Genomic DNA, 25,391 nt, shown 5'->3' with positions numbered 1-25,391 from the left:
CATAAAATCAATGTATCACGTCTTAAACGAAAATATGGCATGACTATTTTATATAACAAATGTTTATGAATATAAATTTTTTATGGGGGAAAAATATAATCAACGAGTTAGTGTTCTTGGTCTCGTTCGGAGAAAAACATGGAAGCCGCTTGTAGCGTTGGAGATGTTGTTGGTACGATGCTCTAAGTCACACTTCCCTGTTTTCATTTTGTGTAAATCTTAATAATATTAACTTAAAGGAAAATCTTGTAACAAATATGTGACGTATTTATCATTTAAGTGTAGAAAGCTATGGAAAATTGCAGTGTCTTGTTTTGGTTATGGGGAGCACGCTCTGTCGCTTCTGCCCTCGTTCACCAAAGGGTGGGGGGAAATTTCGCCGAAGACGTTCTTTCGTTTTAACGGAGTGCATATTAATCACAAGTAGTGAAGGATACAACGATATAATATTTTTTGTATTAAACATTGTGTGCTTAAAACTGTATGTATACATATTTATCACTAAGAAGTACAATTACTCGTACTAAGAGATTGAATAAATATAAGATGGACAATGCTAGTGCTGGAGGATCATGAAAAGCCAGTTTTGGCTAGTAAACAAGGTTAAAAGATCGACTAGAATTGTCTGGCAATTTGAACCACTAGCATCATGCAATGAGTTGCACTGATCAGATAGCCGATTCCACGCGCATGTGACATCTGTTTACAGGTCCGGCTATTTTAACTATTCTGGCACGGCGTAAAAGATTTTTACCCCCACCCCATCTTCCAGGCGCGCAGAACCGGTGGAGTAACACTGACATAGGTCTCGTCTGGTGTGTGGTCTAATGTATAAAATGGGAATATTGCCAAATAGCAGTATTGTGTAATGTTCCAGGGTATATTCTTGCATTAAAACCAGTGATATTGTGGAAAGAAAATTGCACGTCAAGATTTTTTTGAAAGTTCTTCACTTAAAAATTATATAAAAACAATGGATTTGTGGAGATTGAACAATTATAATTGAGTCATGAATGGTTTCAGAAAACTTAGATTAAAGTAGAAAGTTATAAATCAACAATTTAATGAGAAAGCAACAATCTATCTTGGAAGAGTAACCATTTTCAATCAGACATCCATGATAATTTTAAAAAAAAGTGTTCTCTTTCAGAAGCAGATTAACCCCGTTAGCATGACATAAAAAATATAAAACATTAGAATGACTGACTTATAACTGAAGACGACAGTGGGTGAAGTTGGTTTTTATTATTGCTGCCCTTAGACCAAGAAACCTATACATTTTTAGAAGGGAGAAAACTTGAACTTTGCAATAAAAATAATGAAAATCTCCTTCCCCATACTTAAACATGCATTCTTCTCAAATCATTGGCAGCTAAACTATCAATAAGTTCATAATTCACTTAAGATCATATTTCCCAAATTTTATCCATGTGCTAGGTGGCTTTTTCATGTCACCATTTACATAGTTTTAACCTATTCTGTAGAATTTTTATGGTTTGTTAACTAAAGATCAGCCTAAAATTTTATGGGTGCAGTAGGTCTCAGGATATAGGTTACATAATTCAGTCAGAGTAAACTGATCATTTAACTGAACATTTGTGCTTTGATTGGATGTTTTTAAATTAACTGTTTTAGAACATTTATTTTAACATGTTATTGCATCTGCAGCTATTCAGGGAGAAGATGGACAATTTACTATCATCAAAATTGAACCTAAAGATCCAAATGGGTCTGTCTGCTTGGGGACAAGTGACCAGGCAGAAAATATACCAGCAGAAATTCAAACTGTTGATGTGGAAGAGATGACTCACCCAGTCATACATGTAACTCAAGATAATAATCATCTTCATGAATCATCTGCAGATATGCATCTGAATGCTGCTGAATTAGGTATCCACTGTCAATTTTTAAGATCTATAAGAGCCAAATTATTTCAAGTAAATTGGTTTATTTTTTTGTAAACTGCCAAAATATGAGCAAATAAATTTCTCTCTGTCTCCAGACATCAATAACAACAACAAAAAGTCAGATCCATGAAGTAATGTTTTAACGTGTGTGTGTGTGTGCTAACAAGGCTGCAGCTGTTGGAGTACCTGTAAGCTATGTTAATTAGATATATCTATGTTCTAACAAGTCGTCATGTATTCGACCTCTTTCTGTGAACAGATGAGAATGTTGGAAGTAGGTTTTATTTTTTACATTTTATTCATGTTGTCTTTTACCTAATTGCATCTGTTGTCTTCTGTCATCCTTTTGTTCTTCTATTTGTGTAAAGAAAATAGTTTAACACTTTAACTATTTTTAATATTTTGGGGGATTGAAAATGGTATTATGTTTTTATGGTTGCAGAGGCTAGTCGGGATCATAATGGATCCAGAATTAGCTGGAATTATCATTTCCAGGCCTTGAATGAGGCATCTGTGCAAGCTAATGATTATGAGATAGAGAGAGCAACAGGCACACTTCCTGCACGCAAAAGATTTATTCCTGTGAAGTTTAGGTACTGCTTAATTTTTAATCTTTTCACGTCATTGCAGACCGAGGTCCTGTGGTGCAAGTAGAATGCTCTATTGTGTATGAAACATTTTGTTTTTGTTTTCTTGTAATTTGGCTGAAAATAGGTCCAAAATATGTGGTAATAAAATTAGAAAAAGTAGCTGCATTTTAGTACTTCAACCATCTTAAAGTTTGAAAAAGGGTATGTAAAGCATGAAATGAATGCATGTTTCTTTTTACAATTTAGAATCTATAAAAATCCATATTTTATTAAAAAGAGAATTCAGATAGTCCTTCCTTTCATTTTTAGCTTGTTACAGTGGAAATTGATGCTATTACTGGCAAGCTAAAGCAAATATACAAATTTTTAGTACTTTAAAATTAAGAAATGTGTTAAGATGTTTGGTATAGTTTAACAAAGGGAACTATTCATATCAAAATACTGTCTGAAGCACATTCAGGCGCCTTCCCTTATTGTTTTTCCTGTTCTTGCACAATAGTTGCATTCTAGCAGCTGGCTCTCATGCAAAAATACACAGAACAGTTGCTCAAAATATCCAGCATTCTGCACATTTATGCATGGAACGTCAAAGATGAGTTTATGAGAAATTAGAAATCTGAAGTCTGTCTCTCCTCACCCCTGCCCTCTCTTAAATTATTGACTAGTTACGTATGGAGGCAATTTATCAAGGGCTGTAACCATGTAAGAAATGTAAAAAAAGAGTCTATGATTTGCATTTCATCTACTTAATTGTTTATCAACAAATCTACATAATGGAATCTATGGAATTCATAGAACCGGAAAATAATCCCTGATGTAGTAAATGTTTTGGCTCAGTCTTCACTGCATTTTATTGCAGGGATTTTCGGTCTCCAGAAGAAATTAGTGAAAATGAGGATGATGACTCAGATTATGAGCCAGAACCTTTGCCTATACCTCAGCGCAAAAGAAGAGGTAAATAGAGCATGATAGATGACGTGCTATTAAAGCAAAACCAATGTTTCTGGTGAAAAGCCTGCATGATGTTTGTATTTTAAAAGTACATTAAAATATTGTGATTTATGGAAACAGCATTGGATAGGAAATGAAGGCTCTAATCATCTAAATCACACTGTTACCATGGTCATCAGTAAATAAGCCATAAGGAATAGATTTCCCAAGTATATATGTTCCAAAGTATTGACTGTTAAGTTAAAAGTTCATTTCTTAAACCTTTTTATTTACTTTATTTTCTCTTTGTTCAGGTCGTCCAAGAAAGCATCTAGAAGGTATGAATATTATTTGTTGTTTGCATTTCTCTGTTTTGAAATGTCCTTCAGGAATTAGCATATTTAATCATATCAGTGAATACTACAGTAAACAAAAAACCAAATATTTTTGCATTTAGGGCAAAAGTTTTTTTTAAAAGAAACACCTGTTTATTTCTATGCTTGTGTGCTGGTTTACTTTGAATCACCAGGTGAGGCTGGAGACAATGCAGGTCCCAGTATAGTAAAGAAACCCAAGATGATTAAAACAGCCAATGGTTACAAGTGTACAACCTGCAATCGTGTTTTTAGCCAAAAGGGTAACTATAGTTTTTATTTTACTTTATTTTTTTGTGTTCTTGAGCAAAGTATGCAGTATCTTCAAGAGTTATGTTTGCTTATTTAAATAGGTACTTTTTAAAACTTGTCTTTGATGCCAGGTTAGTGACTGTAACATCATGTGCTTCAGTGAGCTTGCAAAAGGGAGGGAAAATTGTGCTACAAAAATTGTTTAAGAATGAAGAATGACTTAAAAAACAACCTTCATTCATGGAGGTGAATTTTATCTGTGAGCATGTGCATTTGTAGGTGGCTGAATGTATGCAAAGGCAGCAGAAAGAAAAGGTTAGATCCTGTCTTCTGCTGTTCTCTGTGGCCACTAGACTGTGGGAGTCTTTACCTTTTCATTTTAAGCCTTCTTGCTATTTCTAAAGTAAATGTTTCATTAAAATTATTTATTTTACTTAAAACTGAAATTTTCAGGTAACCTCAAGGTCCATCTTATCACACATACTGATATTCGACCCTTTCCCTGCGATTTTGAAAATTGTAATAAGCACTTTAGAACAAGAGAGAGTCTCCGCAGGCACAAGTTAGCTCATCTAGGTAAGCAAAAGATGCTTGTATCTCTGAGTTCAAACATCCACATAATGAATTTATGAGTGACTGCATTGTGAAAGATTGTACTTAACATTCAGGTGTCATGGTGCTTTTAAAAGTTGTTGACACCTAGAAGTAATTGTGTGAATATTGTTTGTGCTCGCACAACTTCTTCATTCATCTTCTGACACCAAACTTCTGCAAATCCCACTAAGACAAAGATGTATGGACAGAGGTCTTTCTCCTATCAACTTGTAATGGATTACCCATCAGCATTTGACACTCTGATTCTTTTATCATCTTTAAGTCTAAACTTAAAACACAACTTTTCAGAATGACGACTTGACTGAGACCCTGTCCTGACCATGAGTGTGCATAACATGTCTGTAAATTATTTGTGTATGTTGTAGAAGTGTAGTCTGTTATATGTGAATTTGGGTGCATGGTTGTTGATGATTTAGTCTGCGTATGATTTATGTAAAATGCTCTGAACAAATTTTTGGAAAGGCGCTATGCAAATCCTCATTTTTATTATTATTATTTTTGCCTTTATATTTTCTCATGTCTTTTAGGATATACTTAATAACTTCCCTTTTCATTTGATAAAAACATAATTATTTAATGTCTGATTTAGCTTACAGTTCTTCCCCTCTCTTGCTATTGCCATCTCTCATATTTCTCAGTAGTGCAAATATATCTCTATAGGTCATGTTTAAAAAAAAAGCTATTGTTGTCTATACTAGCTCTTTTAACAGCTGAAGTTCTGAGTTTCTTGCTCATCTATGGAGTAGTTTTCTTAGGCATGAGTGTTTGGGTAAACTGTACACAATTAATCAAATCTTATCTAGGTTTTGACAGTTTTCAGTAAAAGGTCAACATTGATTGAAACTTATAATTTCTCAGGAATAAAACCTTTCGAATGTGATGTGTGCAAGAAAAAGTTCTGCAGTGCCCTTAGTTTGCAAGAGCACAAGTCTCGCCACACAGAAGCCAAACCTTACTCATGCAACATTTGTCAGCGTGCATTTCGTCAGATCAGCTGCCTGCGGCGACACCTGATGACCCATACTCAGGAGATGCGATACACTTGTGAGATATGTGAGCGAAAATTCACCCAGGCCATTTACCTGCGTTCTCACATGAAAGTCCACACAGGTTGGTTTACTCTTTTGTAGAATAAGACTTACATTAGTGAAAATCTCAAGTGACAGCTGTTAAAGTGTAAATTCTTCCTTTTTGATAATAAATCCAAAAACTTTTTTTGCCATATGGATAAAGTAGCTCACATGTTAATTCAGGCACATGCACACACACATTGTTTTTAAGGTAACGGGCATGAGTTTTAAATCTTACTTCACCATGTTTGATGAAACTTTCACTTTATTCATATCCTGCAAAGGGATACCTATTTTAACTACTTTGGTAGTGTAGAGGAATGGAAAGCAGCAGTGATCAAGAAAGCGAAAATAAGAACATAACCGGTATTTTTATTAATCCTATAATACAAATAAGTAGTTGGATAATAGATTTTGTAATTGTTAATGCACGCTCTGTCAGTGTTTTGTTTTAGATACCTGTTGTGTGTGTATACAACGTACATCTGTGCAGTTATGACAAATGCACACAGATTTTATGCTTTCTTTACAGGAGAACGACCATACTCATGTGAACAGTGTAACAAATTGTTTGCTCATGCTTCAGACCTTCAGCGTCACCGAATCATTCATACAGGTAGGAAGTTGCTTCATTATGTTCATTTACTCTTATCACTCTAATTTGCTCATTTGTTTAGATACGCAAGTTCATTTATCCATTTGGGTGATTTGTGTTTGTAATGGTTCTTTCACGCTTTCTCATTTATTTTTAGGAACATTGAGTTTCAGTTTTTGGAAGCAGCTATTTTAACATGGGGTGTTGTAGTATATGCTTTGTTTTATGTTGAGTCACCTTATTTAACTTTACATGTGTGTGCATTACATTGTATACATGGAAATGAATTGTGGGACACTACATTTTAAAAAGGACAACTTTGCATGAAAATCAGTCTAATAAACCTATGTTGCTACTGTCTTAGTGAATTTTGAAATTGCAGAATTGTCTGCCTTTTTTGACAGGTAAAAAACCTTATGCCTGCAGCGTTTGTGGAATCCGTTTCAGTGATCCATCTAGTCGTCGCCGACATGAAAAAGAGCATGTTGGTTCTAAACCATATTGTTGTCATCTTTGCTCTGAGGGATTCAAGCGAGCAGGTCAGCTGAGAGCTCACCTCTTTAGGCACCATGGAGGTTTAAAGGAAGGTGTGGAATTTCAGATTCAGGAAGGGTCAGAGCCTGTTTGTTATCGTATAGAATTAAGAGAAGAAACAGCAGGTGGATTGGAAGCAGATCCAGCTTCAGCCACTAGAGCATTAGATTGGTCTGCTTTTGATGAAAAGAAAATTGTGAGTTTGATTCAGAACTTAAACCATGACATTGTGGTACAAGAAGTTGAGGTGCCTGCTAGTTCTGTGAGAGAGGGAGTAGAAGCAGAACACATGGAGGAGGTGGTGGTAGCTGAAGGACATGCAAGTGTGGATATGGAGCAGATGGTCATACCCGTTGAAGTTGCAACTGTTGTAGAAGCAGGGGAAGAGGCAGGAGAGAAATTAATAACAATTGCAGAAGTGGAAGCAGGCAGTGAAGGGGAAATAGAATCTTATCAGATCTTGCAGGGAATATCAACAGATGTAGACAGCCTAGCTCAAGAGATGATAGCTGTGCATTATCATCAGCCACCTTCAACCTTGGGAAATGAGTCTTGCTTAGCTCCCACTACAGTTGTCTCTGCATTGGCTGGCACATCGGTAGCAGCAGGCACAATGCTGTCTACGATGGCCTCTCCCCAGGCAAATGCACAGAAAAGCAAAACAACAGCAACATCTACATCAGTTTCTGACTTAACATCAAACACGGTGGTAGCAGCAACATCAGACTACATCAACAAACCAGATTTTGGAAGCCAGGAATACTACAACTGGCTCTCAAGCTTTACAGAAGTCTGTAAATTGGTGCCCATGCCACTGGATGTGGAACTATTTCAGAAGATAAGTCAACTGCACAAAACCCTTTCTGATTTTATGGCCTCTCCTTCAGGTGTTATTTCTGATAAAGAAAATTTTTGTATCCTTATGAGCATTTCAAAAGATCTTAATCACATTCTTAACGAGCATCTGTCCTTCATGCTGCAGAATCTTTCTGATGGCCATTTAGCAGCTACTGGCATATGACACAACTGGCAAAGAAATCTTTGTTCTTTCAAGCATTCTTAAGAAAATCTTTGTTCTTTGGAGGATTTTTAACAAAACTCATATGCTGATTGTGCAAACTAAAATGTAAACTTTATCAGTCTCAAGGAGAAAGTAGTCTGGTCATAGTTGGTAAATGTTTTAATGCAGAAAGTGTTGCTGACTGAACCAAATGGGCTGTCAAATGATTCATTTATGTTTGGAACTTTTCTTTTGACATGCATTCATGTGCATACACATACTTAATAATAAAACTCTTGCATACGAAAAACATAGGGATTGAACAATTTTCAAAATGATTTATATAGAAATATACCAGGGTGGCAGGGTGGAGGGGGTTAATGCATTTGCAACTTGTTCTTTTTTGCATAATGACTGTTAGCAGTATTTAGATATATGATGTTGAATGAAAGATGGGACCTGCTACAAGATATATGTGTGTGTGAGATGGAGACATCAACATAATTGACATGACACAAACCTTTTTCAAACCTGAATTGAGCAAGTTCTTTTCAAGAATAAAAATGCTGTAGCCTTATCACATATGCTAAACTGGTGGAAACAAGGTGACAATGCATAGTGTTTTCCCACATAATGTTTAACAATGGATGTTTTTTGTCGCGGTTATCCCATGCATACTTGTTCTATCATGGAAGGGACCAGTTTGTTTCTTGAGGATAAAACTGTTGTTTCGTCTTGATGGGACTTTCTTTCTTTATTTCCCTGGATTAGACTGTTAATTTCATTGATATGTCTGGTGTTTTATGATATAAGAAAAGTAATTCAGGCTGCTCTTTCATCCTTTGGCTGATGCTGCCGTTCTGTAATTTCTTAATGTTTTCAACATACATTTTATATTTAGAAACATATTCACACAGTAACAAGGGTACCCTGTTTTCCCCAGATTGATTTTTCCTACAAACTCTTCCAACTGTGATTAGTAAATTTTTTTATCTATCACTTCATTTATTGATGTGTGGCATACATGCAATTAGTGACAGACTTGTATTCTTGCACTTGATGTACTTTTACTGCCACTTCCCTAACTTGCTGAGGCTGACAGCTCATTTTGCTTTGTCACGATCACTTAATTCACCTCTCTTATATCTATTTGTACTCTTTCAGTGCTTTATGAAACAATCCAAAAATAATTACAGGTCGCTATTCATGCACACATTTTTCTAGACAAGAAAACTAACTTGATCCCCCCCCCCCAACACACAAATGTTAGTGCTAAAGCTAAAAATGCTTGTACCAGATCAAGTTTGGGGCTGGGGGGAGAGGGAGAGTTAGGGAGTAATACCATAGGGTTTCCTATGAATGATGTCAAATGAGCACTGTGTAGTCTTTTGATTCTTTTGGAACCAAGGACATCTTATAACTGGTAAAATAAACATTAAAATAATGAGCCACAACAGACAGAAGCTAAACATTATTTGGCCTTTCTACAAAAGCAGTACTTTCAAAATGTGGTTACATCCAGACAAATGGTGTAGATTTGCATAGGTACCAACCGGAAACCATATGGTTTTATTTGTAATATATGATTTGCAGAGTAATCAGTCTTGCAATTTTTTTCTTGAGGTTTTCTTCATTCCCTTGTAAATTCCACAGGCAAACTTGCAACACTTAGATGTATCTGCTAACGAGAAACAGTTCTTATCCGTTCACTTTTAAAATATTTTATTGCTGTGTGAGGTTTAGTGTGAAACCTTTATCATGGTGAAGCAAGTATTTGGCCACCACAGGCTGCATTGCCAGAGTCAAGACTACGTAGCCATACATAAGCCTAATTATCCATTCAAGCAAAGTGATGTTGAAAATATAATTCAATCAAACTTTTATCAGAGGAACAGACTGGCTTCAGACTAAGCAGAAACACAGTCAAACAGATCTTCAGCTGCTCGGTCCTGATAGAAAAATATCTTTGACACCAGCAGGCTCTCTCCCAGAACTTCAACTTTAAAACAAAAAAAAAAAAAAAAGCATTTGACAGTGGCACGAGGGGCTGTGGCACGTGATATGAAAATTCAATGTTGAAAAAAGCCTTGAACAAGAGCTCATTGAGCACAGTACTATGGGAGTATTCACACAACAGTGGGTGTCTGGCAATCAAATGCACTGTTTAACATCTTTTTGGAGAACATCATATTGTACCTCCATTTCCATTTGAAGGAAGCCCATATGCACTTTGCAGGTGAAATTGATCTGATATCATGTACCAACAGTGAATTGCAAGACTACCAACAGACTGTGCCAATACATATGTAATTGAGACCAGTACTGACTTGAGCAAAGTCATGGTTAAGACATCAGCAAACAGATTTACAAGATTGGAGTATAACCTGAGGAGGTGAACACTTTTCATGGGAGTCACTCTTTCCAAATGACCTGGCAGGATAGGATTAGGCAAAGTAGCACCATCAGGTTTGCTACCATGTACAGATTGCAAATCCCTTTTAGTTTTTATCTTGCTTTATGGATGCAAGGCATGGGCTCTGTTGATATGGAGAGGAGAATACAAGCATTCCAGACCAAGCGCCTGATGAGGCTGCTCCCTATCTTGTATAGGGAATGCAAAACCAGTGACCATACAGAGGATGTTTACAACCCTTATAGCACACCAGAAACTCCCTTCTAGCAACTTATGAAGTGACACATGCTTGTCTGGTTTGGCCATGTGATCTGGCACAACACTTCTCTTTTTTCGTGGTGCCTTGGAGGGAGTCAGTGCCAAGGTGGAAGAAGAAAGCATAAACTGGCAAATATGAAGGACTGGACCGGTCAATCAGATCAACTCCAAACAAGTCTATAGGTTGAGCGTGTCTATGGTGTCTATCATGGTGAATATTCAGTTATACTGATGACCATACTATCAGACTGTTCATCAGTTGGTACGAATCAAAGAATATATTGGGTAAAAGTTGGGTTCATGCATCTACACACCTAGTGTTAGTCCAAAAACACCAGTTTGATTGCCTTAAGCACAAAGACTTCTTTCTCCTTGATACAACTTGGCTGGTTATTAGTCTGGTTCTACTAAATTGCTGGCAAACTGATTTTGCATATACACCTATACATGCATTCACACATGTCAACTTACATAAAAGTACATAAAATGGAAATGTTTATAGTCTGAAGAAACTCCACTCTTTATGGTTACTGCAACAGAACCAGTTTTTGAATACATTTGTAATTTATGTCATAAAGTAGATTTTTCTCCTAAATATAAGCATATATCTTACTAAGCTTTGAAACTTAAGTGAAAGATGATCAAAATAAGGCAAATGAAAAAAGTAGCAATGTACAATAACAATTCAAATATTTGCATTACCTCTGAAAAGTGATAAATTATAGTTACAGATGATCAGAGATCAAAAAAAAAAAAGTTCATTTAACTAAGCATCAATATTCAAACACCACAAGTTTATGAACAGCATAATGCTATTAAAGAATAATGATTCCCATTCAGAGGAATCCTTTTGTTATATTTTGACCAGAATTTTGTTCGTAGTCATTTAACTAGAAAAGAAATAGTTGTAGCAGCAGAAATGAGAAACAAATGGCTTGCTATAAAAACATTTTCCAATATTTTATATGTTGCACACTAATTTTTCTGTCATTTAGTACAAATGACTATTTAATATTAACTAGAAAAAACCAATTCCATAACCTCAGCTGCCAGTGCCTATTAGAAGATTTTGACGTTTTACATGAGAAAAATTGTATGTTTTACTATGAATTATAAAATTAAACATCTAAGAGAAAGACTAAGTGGAGATTTATATGGAAGTTTTACTGGAATGAGCATAAAGGATTGGGTCTAACTTCAGAGAAATGACCTGGATGGACAGGATTTGGCTCCACCTTTCTATGTGAGATCTTTTGAGGGTTTGTGACTGGGAAAGTCTTACTATTCACTCAGAAAATGGAAAATTGATTTATAAGGGAAAAGGCATCAGAAAAAGTAAACCACTTCCCTGCTCCTACAGCAACTAGACCGTCACTTTCACCAGATGTTTAAAAACTCAACCCACACACAGGTTGTCACTCAAAAACGAATTCAAGGAAAAGGACTCAAATGAAAATGAAAGTAAGCACTGCTTTAAATAAATTCATCTCAACATGCTTTATATTTAAAATACATTTAAACATGATGGGGTCAGAATTTCACTCAATAGGATTTATTTCAAAAGACTGATCAAACAATTGCTGCTGTAATGAAAAATCACTGACTTTACAGCTAATTCTCCTTAAGAATAGCTATAGTTTCTTCTATGAAAATGTGCATGCATACACTCATAACACACTTTATTGTTTGTTCTTGCTAGTCTTTGGGGGGAAGGAGTTATTTAATTTTATTTTAGCCTCATTATTCTTGTTTTAGGAGCCAGAAAACACTGGTAACCAAACCTTTGAAAGTATAACACAACAGGACTGGCAGATTGGTTGATACACCTGAAATGCAAATATAATTTTAAAAAGTCTGGGCAAATAAACTGTTACAAGTTTAAACAGAAGTTGAAGACAAACACGAGACATGAAATTATGCTCAACATTACAAGCAAGTTAAGAGAATATACAGGTGTTATTTGTAACAAAAATGTATTACTAATGGGTTTTTTTAATAAAAAAAAAAGCATGTGAAATCATCTAAATTTGTACTTCAAATTTCACTGAAGGCTGTAGCCAATGCAAGAACTTCAAGCATATACTAATGAGGCTTTATCCCAATCCGCAAAACCCAGATGAGAATTGCAATGTTTAAAGGCTTGTAATTTATGAGCCATGAATAGAATAAAATATTTTGCTCACACCTGGGAACTAGTAACTTTTAATGAACTAAACCCACTGACAATAGTTTTTGCATTCATCTGACATTTACTGTTACACTACGAATCATTAAAGTGACTATCAACTGCTATGTAAGAATTTTGAAAGTCAATAACCACCCACAAAGAAAAAAAAAATGGTAAGGGGAAAATAATCAAATGGAAGCAAATGATGAAACTCTAGATAAAGAATAGTCCATATCCAATAAGGATGCATGTGGGTGTAGAAGGGGATGGGGTTTGAGGTAATGTCTTTGCCCAGTGCTAATATCTGAAGACCATGCACAGATATATATATAATCACACAGACCACATGCACAAGCCAGTTGTGCGAACTCATGGCAATTATGCAACAGCATGACTACACATGATGATGACCTAACTCTGTTTCTCCCTGATGCTGCAAGTATGCATGAGTTACCATGGTTTGCATACATAGCTCACTAGCATCGTTATCATCATCCTTTTAAATTTAATTAACTCTTGTGAGTGAATCAAAACAGTTAAATTGTAATTTAACACAGCCTGGGTTAGTTAACAAAACTGACAAAAGACGAGCATGTTTTATGCTACAGACTTTTAAAAACAGTTTACATTAAATTTAATAAAATTCAGAATATTCTGTGGAGAAAATTCAGTAACAATTCTCAAGAGTTTTAACATATGGAAGAGATGTGAAGTACTTCTGATATTTCAGGGCAAAAGTCTGACAACACTAAAAACATGAACACACACACACAAAAAAGGAATTATATCCAATTCTCAAACCTTTTGAAAATGATTATTTCCAGTTGGCTGTCTACTCCAATAGGTACCATTATTGAAGCATAAAGCTCACGTGATTTTTTTTTACTAAGCTGCTTTATATACTGGGTATCTCATTTAATCTGCTTTTGTTTTTGAAAAAAACATTCATAATTCTGAACCTTCATTGACACTCACGTAGTTTAAGGGCTATTGCTTTGGTTTATATCACGGGTGCCCAACCTACGGATGTAGGCCACATGCGGTCCGCAAAGGTGCTTTATTCTGCCCTCTTGCTTAAACGAGACACAACATCATTTCATTTTTAACGTCATGATTCTGGCAACACCACCATGTTCTGGCCTGCGAGATTTTAGACCATGTCCAGTGCAGGTTGGGCACCAATGGTTTATACAGACTAAACTGGCCCTATTTTTTGGTTGCTGACAAAAATGAGACAAGTCAAAAATATTTATTCAGGAATAACTGTAATTTTAAGACTAAGCACAAATTCAAGATGTACATCTAACAAAATACTATGTACTTACACATATCACAGGTTTTTATTTTTGTTACAGTACATTACAAAAATATGTAAGACATTTTCATGAATGAAGTCTTTCCACACAGTCTACAAAGGAACAATCATGTTAAGAAGAATTAATAAGGATACAAGCAATAAATTAAACTTCTAATTGTAAAAAACAGCAGTCAACTTTGTGTGAGATTTCCTTAAAATTTAAGCATGAACAATTATCATCTCTGTTGATAACAAAATAAAATCAATCATTTATTTGTTAATAAAAAAAGCATTATTTGGTAGGACAGTCTATTGTTTAGGGATTTCACTTTCATCCAAGAAAACGAAGTTCACATATTAACAACTATATATATTACACAAACCAATTTAAATTTTGATCATGGTTTACTCTCAACTATTGAATAAAGTCAAACTTGTGTATTTTTAGTGAATGTCCTGCCAAAACCTTTTCCCTTCAGATGTGAATAAATCTGTTCAAGCTGATTCAAGTTGAAAAAGATGAAGTCATTATAATAAACTATATAACACATTCTGAATATTTCAGAGAAATTAAATGAAATAGTATTTCTTTTTACATATGTAAAAAATGAGTAATTCTTTCCACTGCAAAGTACTTATCTATACAAAATGTTATCTAACATTCTTAGTGAAGTGATGCCTTTATAAAAAGACTTGCACATAGGGTTAAAAAAATTACTATTATTACTACTACTCTTTAAAGCATAGCTCTGGTCAGCAGACACATCATAGAAGATTTTTGATCATCCTGCCCATGCCCCTTTGTCAAAAATACCCCCTTCAAAACAAAATAGAACTCCCTAACCTAGAACCAAATGTAATTCTGATGGTGTCTGACATAAAACTTGTTCATAAACTTTTCACCAATCATTGTACAATTTTCAACCAAATAGGCGGTGGATGCTGGAGCAGCGATTAATGTTATGGACAGTATTTTTCAACAAAAGATCAATGCTTAATGTCAGTACATCAATGATGATGGCCTTTTGCTGCATGAAGGCTTCATCTTTATATGGCTTTCTTGTTATCTGCATGCAGCTTACAGATTTCAACTCTTCAGATTGCATTTTCGCAACCACTGTGTGTACTGAATCTTATGAGGAGATAAAAGAAGAAAAATCTTCTATCGTGACAAAACAAAAACCAATTTATTTTCTCTTGTCTTATTTGACGTTTAAATGATGTACTTTTAACCCTCTTAGCACTGCATAAAAGTATAAGTATTACAAAGACTGGCTAACAACTAAAGCCTGTGAAGACAACAGTGGGTTAAGTTTGTTTTTCATTATTGCTGCTCTCAGGTAAACATCAGACCACGAAACCTATACATTTTTGGAAAGGAGAAAGCTTGAATCTAAGGGTTAAATGACTGAACATCAAGTGTTAATCACTATTTTCAATATCTTTTGTTACCAAGTCATATAACTGATAACTTAAAAAAACATGTCTCAAAATCCAATAAATTTATAAATGTTTCTCAAAAAGAAATTTTTTGCAGAGAACCTAATCACAAACAGTCTATACCTTACAAATTATGCAGATGGCAAAGGAGGTGTTTGAGAATGATAATGATATATTATTAACAATCTATTAAGACTCTACTGTGTTCATGTGATTGATTATGGTTTTAAATTTTAGCAGCTGCTATTTTAATTTTATACTTTGGTTTAAAACAAGAAAGAAACTTACTTCAGGATACTAGTGCCACACAAGCAGTAATAACTCATTATTATATCCGATGTAAGGACTTGAGCTTATCGCATGTGTATCCACACAAACATTTCAGCAATTTAATCTCTCCTGAATCATACAACACATGAACATAATTTGAAATAAAAATTATAACAAAAACATCGCACAAAAGTATAGGTATGTTTATGCTCATATCACTGTCAAATTCCACATCTTTGTTATTTTATGACTCCAGGATTTTTATAAAGTCTGATGCAACCGCTGGTGTGGAATGCCATCCATATGATTCTGATGCACACCATTATGCTCCAAATATAAATGATGCACATGGTGTTGTGGCAAAAGCACATGATTTTGAACACCATTTGCATGTATTTCATCATCATCCTCATGAACATTCTCTACCTCAAACACTTCACTGTCATCACTAGAACTTTCTTCTGGGTTTACATTTATTAGTGTATGGCAAAGAGGACAATGATCTTGTAAGTACAGCCACTTTCTCAAGCAGACAGCATGGAAGAAATGCTTACAGCGTGTGATTCGAGCAGATGTCAGTTCTTGGTAACAGATGGCACATACATCTCCATGGGCATCTAGCTGTTCTTGAGTAGCTATTTCTAGTGCAGCAATGCGTGCTACTGCTTTTCGTCTATTGACAAAGATTTTCCAGCCTTCTTTGGCTTGAAGCCAGATGTTAAAATAAGCATGAATGCACATCATCACTGCTCTGATTGTTCCTCCTTGTTCAAACAGCATGATCCATGCTCCATTGCAGAAAAGGAAGATGCCAAAAAGAAACTCTATGGTGCTGCCAGTGGATTGTACAATGTACACATACTCATCCAGCTTACCCCAGAAGGTCTCTTTGTAGGCATCAATCATAAACAGAGTATACACTGTTACACTTACAATTACCTTGATGACAATTTCCACACAGAAAGCAGACACAGCAAGAAGCCAGGTGCTGAGATGATGATGCTGCCAAAGGTACACCAGCAGCCAAGTTGGGCAAACCACCAGCAGTAAACACATGACCAAAGGCCGAACATGGTTTGACAACACAGTTGAATGCGAGGCACATGCAGACATAAGCAATGGATTTACCATCCCATGCATAAAATGAAGAATGGCAGTGGACAGAAGGCAAAAGTTTCGGTACAGTCGAACAAGTCGCTTGCCTTCATCCATGCCAGTAAGACCTGTCTGTAGTGCTAAGATGAAAAACAGGACTGCTGAGATTGTGCCTATGTTACGATCTTCATCAGTATCGGAACCCAAAAGCCATGCCACAACCATTCCTAAGTATGATGTGGCCAAAGACAGCATAGCAGAAAATCCCAGCAAGGAAATGCAAGTCTCACAGCTCCTAGCCATTAAGTGTGCAACTAGTTCCCAATTCACTTCCCACTGGGTCAGATCTATGGAGGCTGTCTTCATAAAGTGCATGTACACTGATTCCTGCACGTAGCCCACAGTCAAACCTGCCAGCCTTACTACAAACAACATCCTGAGCACATTTGGCACTTGCAGACGAATCCAGTGATTGCTGAGGTACTCGGTGAAGCCAATGGCTTGCAGTGTTGTTAGCTCAGTATAGTAAACACAAGGAAGCTCCAACAGCCACACAGCAAATGCCTTTATTAGATCAGCTACTAGGAGCAGAAAAGGGAGAAGACTGGAAAGAAGAAGTGTGAGTGGAATGGAGTCTGGTAGGAAGCGATGAAGAACTGCATGGGTAAGGGGAAGAGTGAATGACAAATACAGGAGAAGTTGCACTAGCATGGCCATGCTGTTGTTGTTTTGTACTTGCTGATAGGATGGACGGCTAGTGCGAAGAGCGATGAATAGCTGTGCTAGTGAAATCTGAACCACAGCACTAGCCATCAACGTGCTTGGGTCATCTGCAAGAGGATGTGGACTGCCGCTGGAGTTGTAGTTAAGGTTGAGAGAGAAAGCTGTACTGCCAGGTGCTATGATGCGAGTACTCCACCAGTGAGACAAAACTAGAAGGCCAAATGACATCACATAGCTGTATGCCTCTTGGAGCTGTTGCAGCGGCAAGCAAAACAGGACCATCATTCCAACTCCCACTGCAAAAGTATTCATGTTGGTATATAGTTATAACAGGAAATACTCTTGAAATTCTGAGCAATAAAATAAAAAATTATGCAACACTGAAACTCTCTTCAAGAAAATAACTAAAGCTTCATTCCATATTGGTAAGTTGTTACAAATCCTTTCTCCTAATTATGTTTTTACTGAGCTATATTAGCATATGTCGTTTGCTTCTAATAAATATTTGTGAAATGGACACATTGTTTTATTGCTTTTTACAGTTAAATTTTTTACACTTAACTACTCAACAAAATAAAATACTTTTCCCTGATGCAAATAAAAGTTGTTTTGATTTGTTTTGAAAGAGAAGGTTCAAAGCTGAAGGTGTAAATAACAGAAACTCAGAAAAAGAACGAAATTACTGCAGTGTAGAAGTTCATAACGAATGTACAAGTCACGTTAAGGCATCTTGAATAACAACGTTTGCTCGTTGTATTTCCAAAGGTGATATAAAGCCTATTTATTTACCACCTTTATAATGTGTTGTTTAGTCTTCATTAAATGATTATGGCCTTAAGTTTTAGCTTTTCTTTGATTTGTAATAGCAGGTGATACGAACAAAAATCTAACATAAAAAGCACGAGAACTTACAAACAAACAACAGAAGCATCCATAGTGCCTGTTCCTGGAAACATGCTTGTTGCCACACATCCTCTTCGAATCGAAAACTGAATATTCTATCGAGAACCAACAGAGGGGGGACCCGGCAAAGTATGTCAACGACTGCTTCTGTTCCGCTTTTCCATGACATTTTTACAGACAAGTACTTTTGAAACTGCAAATTTAAATCACAATGACATTTTTGAAGGCTTTTGGTGAGGTACTTGGAGCCAAAAGGGCTGTAAAACCTTCTTGGATGTTCCAATACCTCGTCCAGAAGTTTGCATCAACGAAAGATATGACGTATTTCCGCTTTTCTGTGTGTATTCAAAGTTATTAATAGCGCAGCAGGAGGGGTTCCCAGGCGGAATCGCAGGTACGGATTAGTACGCCACTCGAGATGGTTCTTCCTAGTTATAATGATGCTGGAGGCTTTTTTTTTTTTCCTCACTTTTTTCCCAAGCTGGAAATCGTGCAGAAATTTGTACGGAAAGATTGAAAGCTTAGGACTTGATATAAGTAAATAATAAAGCAAGAAGTAAGATTGCGCTGTTAGTCTTGAGTTCAAACTCGAGCTACCATCAAAACTGATAGGTAATAAGATAGATCAATATATTGTATTCAAATATTAAACATCATCCAATTTTTCGTGATCATGAATACTTAAGATAGCCTAATTCGTGCGGCAAAAGCTTTAGTGCTGCTCCACACATTCTAGACTGTTCCATGATTTCACCACAGAAAGCAAGATTGCATTATAGTCTGGGGTGGGTGGGGGATGAATCGTAAATCTGAGTAGTAACTCGAATTTAATTTTCAGTTTTGGTTAGGTAATAGCACGCAAATTAGATTATGAGTAATATAGAGGTATAGTGCTTAGTCAAAGTTGTACGTTTTCTGCTGAACATGTTGCCCATATCATCTTGCCCAGGTATTGGTGTGAATGAAAATTTACAGTGCGGGAAGGAAGAAATATAAAACGTTTTAATAAAGCAATATTTTACATTGGAATGGGCAGAAAAGGGGAACAGCATATATCTATAAATAAATGAAACTTCCTTGTAATTTTTGTGGTAAAGTTAAACTTGACATTCATAATAATTTAGGTGGTAATCAAACAGAAAACATTAAAGTCAGCATGCTTTCATGTGTTTATTTTCTTGAAGAACCTAAACTATTGGTTATAAATTGTAAAATTTTATGATTCAATTATTAAAAGATGGAAAATCTCACTATGATAAAATAATGCACTACACTACTACAAAACAAAGGCAATTTAAAAAAAAAACATTAAGAAAAATTAGATAATACTAACAGAGAGGCAAGTTGGTATCTTATTTCTATAGTAATGGAGAAGTTAAATAAGCTACTATATGTCCATATTTGTCAGAGAGAGAGAGAATTATGGATATTGAAATATATGGTACTATTTGTCGTATTGGCTTCAGCTAGCTTGAGATCTAAATGACTAAAAGCTGAAGTTTCAAGAAGAATTTGAAGGCATTAGTTGTTATCATTTGCCTGGATTACATTTGAAGGCCAGCTTTCAAGACAAAGCTGGAGAGCATCCACAGACCTGTACAGCTTGATATTTCAAGATCTTCCATTAAGGAATACTGCTATTGACTAAAATGTCACGGGTCAATATTTTTCTCACCGTGCTATTGGTTTCTGCAGATTTTCCAAAACATCTCCACCGCTATGGTGATCGCTCTTAAAATCTTCTTGTTCTTTGTTTTACATCATTGACTATGGTTATTATGAAATACCATGATGTGTACAGCTCAATAAGCTGACCTGTTTGTTGGGATATTGCTCTGTACCAGTGACCTTTTATTATTATATACCATATAGTGGTAGAGAGTAGAGAGTGAGGCAAAGGATATCGGAACCACATGGGCCCAACTGAGGAGGGCTGTCCAAAACTGCGTCCACTGGCGAGGTAGTATTGTGGCATAATACTCCTTGAGGAGTAACAAAGAATAAACAAAACTATAACCATATGCAGAAACACTGTTAGACAAGGGAGGTAATAGTAAAGCAAATGAGAAGTGGGAGAGGGACAATGAAAAGAGTACCTTATCGAAATATATATAAATAATTATACACAGTCACAAATTTGAATTTACATTCCTGGGTTTAGTTGTTTAATACTTGCTGTTTAAAAATGGGTTTGGTTTTTTTTTTCAAATGTTAACTTTTATTTCAATTTTCAACAGCTGGAGGATGGTAATGCCACCCTGGCGCATCTCACGAGAATGGGTAGAGGCAGGTGTTGGGGTGATTCTTCGAGTGCCTGCTCTCTTTTTGCTGGAGGTTTGGTTCCGTACCAACCCTATGAAAGCTATTCAAGTCAACACCTTTGATGTGGAAATCATAGTGAAAGTTGTCTATTATATGGGTTAGTTTTTATTTACATTTCTTGGATGTAACTGTATTGGCAGAATAAAAGTAAATGTTAGCATGTATTCAGTTGCTTCTCTATCCTCAGAGTGATTAATAAGTTATAGTTTTGTTAAATTGCTGAAGAAAAATATTTCGTACTTGGTTAATTGCCTTAAAACTTAGCTATCATACCCATAATAGACATTGTTTATTTTATATCCGTTGCAGCTCTGGTTCTGTCTCTGGTGCTGGCAACACTGCCTTTACGGCAGCTGGTGTGGCTGTACATGTATGTGGTGAGTGGAGGACTGCTGCTGGGGTCTTTTCTTCTTTCGCGGGAACTGGTGGAAAGTGAGAGAGCACGAGAGGAAGCAGATGGAAGCATTGCTTGGACAACATTACTGGAAGATCGACAGCATTGTCAGAGATTACTTCTGCATCTGCTTGCCCAGGCCGTTGTTTCAGCATTGGTTGCTTACCTTATTGACTTCACAAACTGGACCAGATTCCTGCTGCTGGTGTTTGCTCTGCCTGTGTTTTCTTGCATCATAGGACTCCCTGTCGTGGTGATGCATATCCTTCACAATTTTGCAACCATCTTTACACTAATGATGGGGCTCTTCTACCTCTTCAACAACCTGGGAAACATGATTGATCTGTGCAAAGAAGGTGTCAGCTATGCTGCAGCATCCATTCGCCTGTTGGGAATACTGCCAGTACTCATCAACTTTTGGCATGTTGTTCTGTTGCCATTGCAGCTGCTTCTTTTCTGGCTGGTGCTTTTCTTATCTCAACTTTATTTTTTTATTAACTCAGAAAATCACACAATCTGGCAGGAAGGGTGGATAGTTATTCTGCTTGCAAGTATTGGAGAGTGCTGCGCTACACCTGTGAGCCTCTTTGCGCTGTGTGTTACTATAACATACTCATCTTATGCCATTCTGTCACTTACAAAACTGTACCTGCAGGGCTTCGGGGCTTTCAACAATGACAATGATACCATGAGAGGGTGGACTGAGGGTTTCACCATGCTCCTCATTGCCGTACAGACAGATCTCCTTGACTTGAAACCCCTACAGCGTGCTTTCCTCATGTCCATCTTGCTTTTTATTGTGGTGTCATCCCTCATCCAGTCAATGTATGAAATTGCAGACCCAATCCTGCTTGGTCTGAGTGCCTCTCACAATAAGAGTGTGTTTAAGCATGCACGGGCTGTGGCACTGTGTACTTTCCTTTGGATGTTTCCACTGTACATGACCTACTCAATTTGCCAGTATTTTGACTTGGACTTTTGGCTTATGGTGATTGTATCCAGTTGTTTGCTCACTTCAGTTCAGGTAAGTTTTCTAATTAAAAAAAAAGTGTTGTTTTTGTAAGCCAGATTTAAAACTTTTATTAAGCACATTTCTTGTCAGTATAATTTTATATTTCTATTTTATATTTATTTTGTTTCTTTTATTCTTTGTCATACTGAAGCATCTCAAATCAAGCAACTCAAAAAAGGAAAAAGACAGAAAAATTTAATTAAAAAAGCGAAGCAAATCAAAATCAGTTTCATTGATGTAAATCAATTTGTAAAAAATTTCTTCCAGGTTGTTGGATCATTAGTGGTCTACACACTCTTTATGTATGATTCTATCCGGTCTGAGCCATGGGAAAATTTAGATGACATCATTTACCTGGCAAGAGCAGTAACTCGAGTACTAGAGTTCATTGTGGCAGTGTTTGTTGTACTGTTTGGGCTTATGGAATCACTCTTCGGAGAGTGGAGTTGGATCAACTCAGCGATCCTCATTGTCCACTGTTATTTTAATGTATGGCAACGCCTACAGAGTGGCTGGAAAAGCTTTCTTCTGCGTTGGGAAGCTGTTAAAAAGGTGAGGCAAGATCATCTCATACAGGCTGTTTAATTCTGACAGAAATTTCTCATGAAAATAACAGGGAGGACTATGAAAACTTTTTAGCAGTTCCAAAACACTGTTTGAATTTAAATATAGACTTAGTCTTTTTAAACTTAACATAGGCCTGTGACAGATTCAGAAAGTAACAACAAATAAAACTCAATAATAAAGCAGTGCAGTAAAAGGCATGGATGACATTTTACCTGAACTGTCAGGTTACTGTAAAAATTCAAGTTTTCCCATTGTGTTAGAAGTTGATTGTTAAATTGTATAAATAAATCCAAATGTTTTGAATATTACATGATAATAAATTTATTATAACTGTTGAAGATTAATGTGTAATTGTTGTTGCAGGTAGAGAGCATGCCACTTGCTTCACCTGAAGAATTAGCACGGCATGATGATGTTTGTGCTATCTGTTACAACGAGATGCGTAATGCTTACATTACTCCTTGTGGACACATCTTTCATGGTGTATGCCTGCGTAAGTGGCTTTATGTGAAAGAGTCATGCCCTATGTGCCATCAGAGCATTGCTCAGCGGGACTCCATTCCTAACACAGAAAACCAAGCAGCAGGTGGTGTCGATGAAGTGTTGGCAGCATCTACATTTGCAGATGGTAGTGGAGATTCAGACCAAGAAATTTGTAATGAAGATAAGGGGGATGGCTCCGAATGCTGCTCCAGCAGTACAGAAAGTAGTACCTCACAGACTGAGTATGATCCATCAGAACATGAACTTGATGCTATTGAAGCTGATCGTCTGTACATGTTAAGCTGAATAGCTTTTAAAATATATATGTATATATAGTTTCTGATTCATAAAATTTTGGGAGTTTTCAGACCGCCAGGAGCCCCAGTTAAAATTGTTGCAGGATTTTATACTCTCAGTTAAAATTGTTTGGGTTTTTAACCTTCTTTCCCCCACCTCCACCCAATAAAAATATTGGAGTTCTTATCAATCTGTAGCAATAAATAACCTCCAGAGCAATGTACATTTGTTAATATTGTCATCACCTTTATCCTGGATATGATTTCCATGCATATAAAATTATGTTGCTGATATTTGATCACTGACAAAATATCACTCTTTATGTCTGGTTTATTACAAAATCTGACAGAATAATAGTTCTGACCTAAACTCTTATGTTGACCCCTATTGCCAATGTGTTTTCATTTCAGAACCTCAGTGCAAATTTTCTTTATGTGATTAGGAATTCTCATATGTGACTTACATGTTCCTATGCGATGGGAATCCCAGGTGTGTGTGTTTGTGTCTCTCTCTCACCATATATGTTGCCTAAGTGCATTTTACTTGACAAGTTGTCTTGCATTTTTGTACTTTACCTGTTCTTAAATGATTCAAAAACGCTTTCTCTAACTGTAAAAATATTGAGAAAGATTGTATAAGATGTTAGTTCTCAAGCAAATGCTGGAATTATGGCTATCTGCCAAGTAACATTGTAACAAGCTTTGATGACATAAAATCTGTCACTTTTTTAAAGTGCCTAAATATAAAGTAAATTATTCTTTAGGATATATAACATTATATTTCTAATGTTGGAAAGTGATATTTCGAGCAACTATTCTATATTTAATATATGATACACTTACTTGTTTGCAACATAGTCACATTTTTTCTCATGACAGCATTTCTTTCAAAAGAGGTAACTGGGTTGAGGAAGTTAGAAGAATGCTGTTTTGCTAGTCTTTGTCAGATTTTCCTAGTCATGTAGAAAAAGCATTATGCAGTTATTGCTATTGTGTTTTGGTGCCATAACTATTATTATGTTTTTCCTATAAAGCATTATTTTTAAATGATCATTATTACTTGTGCATTAATTTAATATAGATGATTGTTATATAAAATGCAGTAAACATTCTCATGATCTGCCTTTTAAGTAAAATACAATTTAATTAAGATTGATTTTTAAAGTACTTTTCTGTGGGTGTGTCATTGCTTTAGTCAAGGTGAAGTGGATGATGAATACTTAATAGGAAGGCACAGTTTTATTCAGTATCTGCATTGTAGTAAACTTGCTTGGTAGTAGTAAAGCTTACGATAAATTTCTGCACAGTAATCATTGTTAGTTATTTACAGTTAAGATTCATGAAAAATGTGCTATTTTATTTCTATTTATTGCTGTGGTAGATTATTTATGATGAACAGAAATAGATACCAGGATTGTAAGCATATTCATGATGAAGAGTATGTTGGTCATTGTTTTTCTTAAGTATTTGAGGTTTTCTCCTTTTTTCAGTTTATATCAATTTTATCATAATGGATTACCAAAGCTGGGGAAAACTGTGAACACTGTCATATTTGTGCTGAGTGTTTCACTGTTGTTTTCTTTATGTTTTCTAGCTGATAATTCAGCCCTGACTGCTCATTGGCTGATTGGAGAATGTTTCTTGGTGGCAGATATTTATATTAGTGTTAAGTAACTTGTCATGGATATTCATTTTCACTTTTCTGAAATATCTTCATATTTTGCATCTGAATTTGGATGAAGCCAAGACATTCAAAGCACTTCAATGAAGGTGAGATTTTGTGGCTGATCACCAGAGAAGAGATTGAATGTTAAAGTGAATTCATTAAAACAACATTAAAGCATTCAAGGGATTTGTACCTGATTTGATGTACATCTGACTTTT

The 25,391-nt window shown here is 35.9% G+C and overlaps 3 protein-coding genes across 11 annotated transcripts; 2 read left to right on the top strand and 1 right to left on the bottom strand.

The window, feature by feature from the left end:
• The first annotated feature begins 19 nt into the window (after window positions 1-19).
• LOC112563963 (zinc finger protein 45-like) lies at window positions 20-8,610 on the top strand. Of its 7 annotated transcripts, none has more exons than XM_025238443.1 (11): window positions 306-423; window positions 710-805; window positions 1,669-1,890; window positions 2,350-2,500; window positions 3,357-3,451; window positions 3,742-3,765; window positions 3,957-4,064; window positions 4,507-4,629; window positions 5,527-5,778; window positions 6,271-6,354; window positions 6,738-8,610. In XM_025238443.1, the coding sequence occupies exons 1-11, from the start codon at window positions 321-323 to the stop codon at window positions 7,886-7,888; spliced, it is 2,409 nt and encodes an 802-aa protein (XP_025094228.1). In that variant the 5' UTR covers window positions 306-320; the 3' UTR covers window positions 7,889-8,610. The 7 variants fall into 7 exon arrangements, with proteins under 7 accessions (XP_025094230.1, XP_025094228.1, XP_025094229.1 ...); XM_025238447.1 differs by having other exon boundaries at window positions 339-481; window positions 710-815; XM_025238448.1 differs by having other exon boundaries at window positions 407-423; window positions 710-815.
• A 2,410-nt stretch (window positions 8,611-11,020) lies between these two features.
• On the bottom strand, window positions 11,021-18,751 carry LOC112563966 (E3 ubiquitin-protein ligase RNF139-like). The gene is made up of 2 exons (XM_025238454.1): window positions 18,443-18,751; window positions 11,021-17,826 (listed from the first exon to the last, which is right to left on the bottom strand). The coding sequence occupies exons 1-2, from the start codon at window positions 18,600-18,602 to the stop codon at window positions 15,974-15,976; spliced, it is 2,013 nt and encodes a 670-aa protein (XP_025094239.1). The 5' UTR covers window positions 18,603-18,751; the 3' UTR covers window positions 11,021-15,973.
• Window positions 18,752-18,777: 26 nt separating this feature from the next.
• Window positions 18,778-25,352, top strand: LOC112563965 (RING finger protein 145-like). Of its 3 annotated transcripts, XM_025238452.1 has the most exons (6): window positions 18,786-18,827; window positions 20,306-20,393; window positions 20,671-20,852; window positions 21,065-22,173; window positions 22,429-22,713; window positions 23,092-25,352. In XM_025238452.1, exons 2-6 carry the CDS (start codon window positions 20,347-20,349, stop codon window positions 23,515-23,517), a joined length of 2,049 nt encoding a protein of 682 aa, XP_025094237.1. In that variant the 5' UTR covers window positions 18,786-18,827; window positions 20,306-20,346; the 3' UTR covers window positions 23,518-25,352. The 3 variants fall into 3 exon arrangements, with proteins under 3 accessions (XP_025094238.1, XP_025094237.1, XP_025094236.1); XM_025238453.1 differs by lacking the exon at window positions 20,306-20,393 and having other exon boundaries at window positions 18,778-18,827; XM_025238451.1 differs by lacking the exon at window positions 18,786-18,827 and having other exon boundaries at window positions 18,835-20,393.
• The last annotated feature ends 39 nt before the right edge of the window (window positions 25,353-25,391 follow it).

This window comes from Pomacea canaliculata, linkage group LG5, assembly GCF_003073045.1.
Source record: "Pomacea canaliculata isolate SZHN2017 linkage group LG5, ASM307304v1, whole genome shotgun sequence".
Classification (NCBI taxonomy): Eukaryota; Metazoa; Mollusca; class Gastropoda; order Architaenioglossa; family Ampullariidae; genus Pomacea; species Pomacea canaliculata.
Note: the sequence above shows the minus strand (reverse complement) of the source record. Positions and strands in the feature narration are given on the sequence as shown.

Coding starts and splice junctions, on each gene's coding strand:
- LOC112563963 (XM_025238443.1), top strand. CDS start 321: ATGGGGAGCACGCTCTGTCGCTTCTGCCCTCGTTCACCAAAGGGTGGG. Junction 424..709: donor GGAGTGCATATTAATCACAA/GTAGTGAAGGAT, acceptor ATCTGTTTACAG/GTCCGGCTATTTTAACTATT. Junction 2,501..3,356: donor TTTATTCCTGTGAAGTTTAG/GTACTGCTTAAT, acceptor ATTTTATTGCAG/GGATTTTCGGTCTCCAGAAG.
- LOC112563966 (XM_025238454.1), bottom strand. CDS start 18,602: ATGTCATGGAAAAGCGGAACAGAAGCAGTCGTTGACATACTTTGCCGG. Junction 17,827..18,442: donor GATGCTTCTGTTGTTTGTTT/GTAAGTTCTCGT, acceptor ATACTTTTGCAG/TGGGAGTTGGAATGATGGTC.
- LOC112563965 (XM_025238452.1), top strand. CDS start 20,347: ATGGGCCCAACTGAGGAGGGCTGTCCAAAACTGCGTCCACTGGCGAG. Junction 20,394..20,670: donor AAACTGCGTCCACTGGCGAG/GTAGTATTGTGG, acceptor AATTTTCAACAG/CTGGAGGATGGTAATGCCAC. Junction 22,714..23,091: donor GTTGGGAAGCTGTTAAAAAG/GTGAGGCAAGAT, acceptor TTGTTGTTGCAG/GTAGAGAGCATGCCACTTGC.